Source organism: Amphimedon queenslandica, unplaced genomic scaffold (assembly GCF_000090795.2).
Source record: "Amphimedon queenslandica unplaced genomic scaffold, v1.1 AMPQUscaffold_10666, whole genome shotgun sequence".
Classification (NCBI taxonomy): domain Eukaryota; kingdom Metazoa; phylum Porifera; class Demospongiae; order Haplosclerida; family Niphatidae; genus Amphimedon; species Amphimedon queenslandica.
This window is the reverse complement of record NW_003549079.1, coordinates 4,546-7,433: the sequence shown is the minus strand read 5'-3', so window position 1 is coordinate 7,433 and position 2,888 is coordinate 4,546. Positions and strand designations below refer to the sequence as shown.

The 2,888-nt window shown below is 32.7% G+C and overlaps 1 protein-coding gene across 1 annotated transcript; it reads left to right on the top strand.

Annotated features, from left to right (window-relative positions):
• The first annotated feature begins 874 nt into the window (after positions 1–874).
• Positions 875–2,874, top strand: LOC109589969 (uncharacterized). The gene is made up of 3 exons (XM_020005938.1): positions 875–1,174; positions 2,476–2,724; positions 2,779–2,874. The coding sequence occupies exons 1-3, from the start codon at positions 944–946 to the stop codon at positions 2,872–2,874; spliced, it is 576 nt and encodes a 191-aa protein (XP_019861497.1). The 5' UTR covers positions 875–943.
• Positions 2,875–2,888: the final 14 nt, after the last annotated feature.

Below are 2,888 nucleotides of genomic sequence, written 5' to 3'. Positions count from 1 at the left end.
ACTAGAACTGAAATCACCTGTATAATACAAAGCATAAAGATATACTTGAAATATGATACTGTTATCATAGCTAGGAAAATATCCTAGCTGCTTGCATACCACATTGGCATTGATATTATCCCAAAAATCACTAATGTTAAGTGAAGGAAATTTTGTTGAACACTTACCAATATAGCATGATGGGGCAATGATAATTATTTTTAGTGTTATTTGTATCTATCTGGCTACATTCATTGTTAGCTTTGTCCACTTGTGTCTTAGTAATAAGGTTGAACAAACATAGTTGACATACACTCACTATTAGAAACAAAACTGTACATTTAAGTGGCTACACAGATAGTTTTCCAATTTCCACTGCAAATTTTTTGCTACCTCATTTAATATCATTCTGCTGAGTACCATATAGCAGCTATATGTAATTTTTCAATCTGATTCTGTGGTTATGATATTATTTTGCGAATTCTACATAATTATTATTCATAGCTGTATCTATAATAATAATAATTGTCATTTTATAATGTCATGTAATAATAGCTTTAGAACACAATTTTGTTTTTTAAAAGTTTTTAAAGATTCATTTGTAAAAGTGGCAAAGACTGCTGAACTGATCCTATGTTGTACTGTCCAAGGATAATATATGGTGGCATACAGGTGCGTAGCTACTTTTGTTTCTTCAGCAATCACAGCAGGTAATAAAATCATGCATAGGAGTGTGTTTGAGGTCAATTTCTATATTAAAATATTTATCTATCTCATCCTTCAGTCCTCCCGCATGTCACAGTATGCTAATCAAACTACTTCCTGTGATAGCACTTCCTGCCATGTTTTTATTTAAACTCAGTTAGTTTTTGTTTCCTTCAAATTTCCAGCTCACTCTCATCTCATTCCTTTTCTTCCTCTTTATTGTTTTTTTTCCTTTATAGGCTGCAGCTAATGTCATAAGATGATTTCTGGTTTTCCCACTATTGCTGCTGCAGTTGTCATTCTATTGTGCATCACTGATCAATGCACAGCTCAAACTACTAACTGCTCTGCTCTGGCCAGTAATGGTGACTGCAGTTTCTATGATTGCTTGAGTACCAAATTCCAGTGCACTGCTAATGATTATCCTCTAGCTTATGGCAGAAAGCATTGTCTAAGATATGCCAGTGAATCGAGTTGCTTCTCAACTGGAGTAAGTACATGCACACTATGGCATCATACCTATACGTGTTTTGGTCTTGCTACCCAAGCCCTCTGCCTACAGCAAGACTATACATATGTAGTATTCAGTAATAGAATTAAGTATAAAATTATTGTAGTAACAGTTATTATTGTTTAATGTATTTAAACTGTCAATCTGTCAGAATAACAATGAATTTCGCCAGTCCTTACTACCAAAATGGCTTATATCCCATTACCTTATTTGTGACAGAAAGATGCACATTTAAATAATATGAAGAATTAGCCTAATATAGTATCGGTTATAACTTCTTATGGCAATGACGGAAATGCATTTAAAGCATAAACAATTACTCTAATGTAGTGTCAGTTATAACTATTTATAGCAATGATAGCAGCAACATGCATATAATGAATTTCGTTGTTTAGTTTAGTAATTAAGCTATGAATTTCAGGAAAAGCATATTATCATATTAAATTTAGGGTCAGGCATTGATTACTAATTTTCCTAGATGTTTGATGTAGTCTATTGTTAATATTTCTCTCTATATTAATTTAAATACTACTTGTGATCATTACTGACCATTACATTTCATTACTGAAATGGTGTATGGAAATATTGTAGTAGACTATTGTTCTTTAACGTAAACTATCATTTTGTCAAAATATTTAATAATTATTGTCTATGAAAATATTGTAGTAGGCTACTATTGACTGTCAATTTGCCAAAATACTACAAATTTCATCCTTACTACCAAAATACTGTACTCGCCCCAATTATTGCTGCAATAATTACATGTCTCAGGTTGTACATGCTCCAGGGGGTGCTTATGTTTGCCAATTACTATAAATAATCCGTGCACTCAATACTGGTATAGTGGGTGCATTAATTAAATCAAGTGTGATAGTTTTATCCCATACTAGCGAAATGCATTAACCTGATATAGTATTAGTTATATCTTTGTGAGGGAAGTATGATGTTATGAATGAGCAATAAGGGTAATGCCCTGTTAGTCCATCCTTGGTATGATGTTATGAATGAGCAATAAGGGTATAAAATTATAATGCCCTGTTAGTCTATCCTTGTAAAGTCTCATTCAATTCTAGCTATTTTAATCTCGCATAGCCAGACAGTCCACTCCTTTTTAATTAAATTGGAAAGCCATCCAAAAGTCAAAAGGTGGGAGAGTCTTGCTACATGAGACTATAACTATTTATGGTAATAATAGCAGCATGCATGTCAGGAATTTCTCATTGTTTAGTTTAGTAATTAAGTTATGAATTTTGGAAAACACGTTATTATTTTTAATTTAGGGTCAAGCATGGATTACTAATGTTAGTAGATGTTTGATGCAGTCTATTGTTAACAGTGCTCTCTATAATGATGTGAATACTACTTGTGATCAGTTGGAGACATTTGCATTTGAAAGTCATCCTAGATGTTACATTGATAATGGGTTCTGTACAGATATACTATTATCAGATCAATGTCAGAATCTTGTTTGCATTGGAAATGAAATATTTACTGATAGAGACTTTTATACCAAACAAGCAATAGACCAAGTGAGTCAGTATATTTATTAATATTCTTATTATTATTCGTTATATTTTATATAGATTACAAGGACAGCTGCTTCATGCTCCTCCCGTATTTCTACATTCCTTCTTGATGCTCGTGAGTGCAGTTTGAGTAGTCCTGATCATGCTCTGTAGCTGCTATACGCAAT

Coding starts and splice junctions, on each gene's coding strand:
- LOC109589969 (XM_020005938.1), top strand. CDS start 944: ATGATTTCTGGTTTTCCCACTATTGCTGCTGCAGTTGTCATTCTATTG. Junction 1,175..2,475: donor CGAGTTGCTTCTCAACTGGA/GTAAGTACATGC, acceptor TTTTTAATTTAG/GGTCAAGCATGGATTACTAA. Junction 2,725..2,778: donor CCAAACAAGCAATAGACCAA/GTGAGTCAGTAT, acceptor TATTTTATATAG/ATTACAAGGACAGCTGCTTC.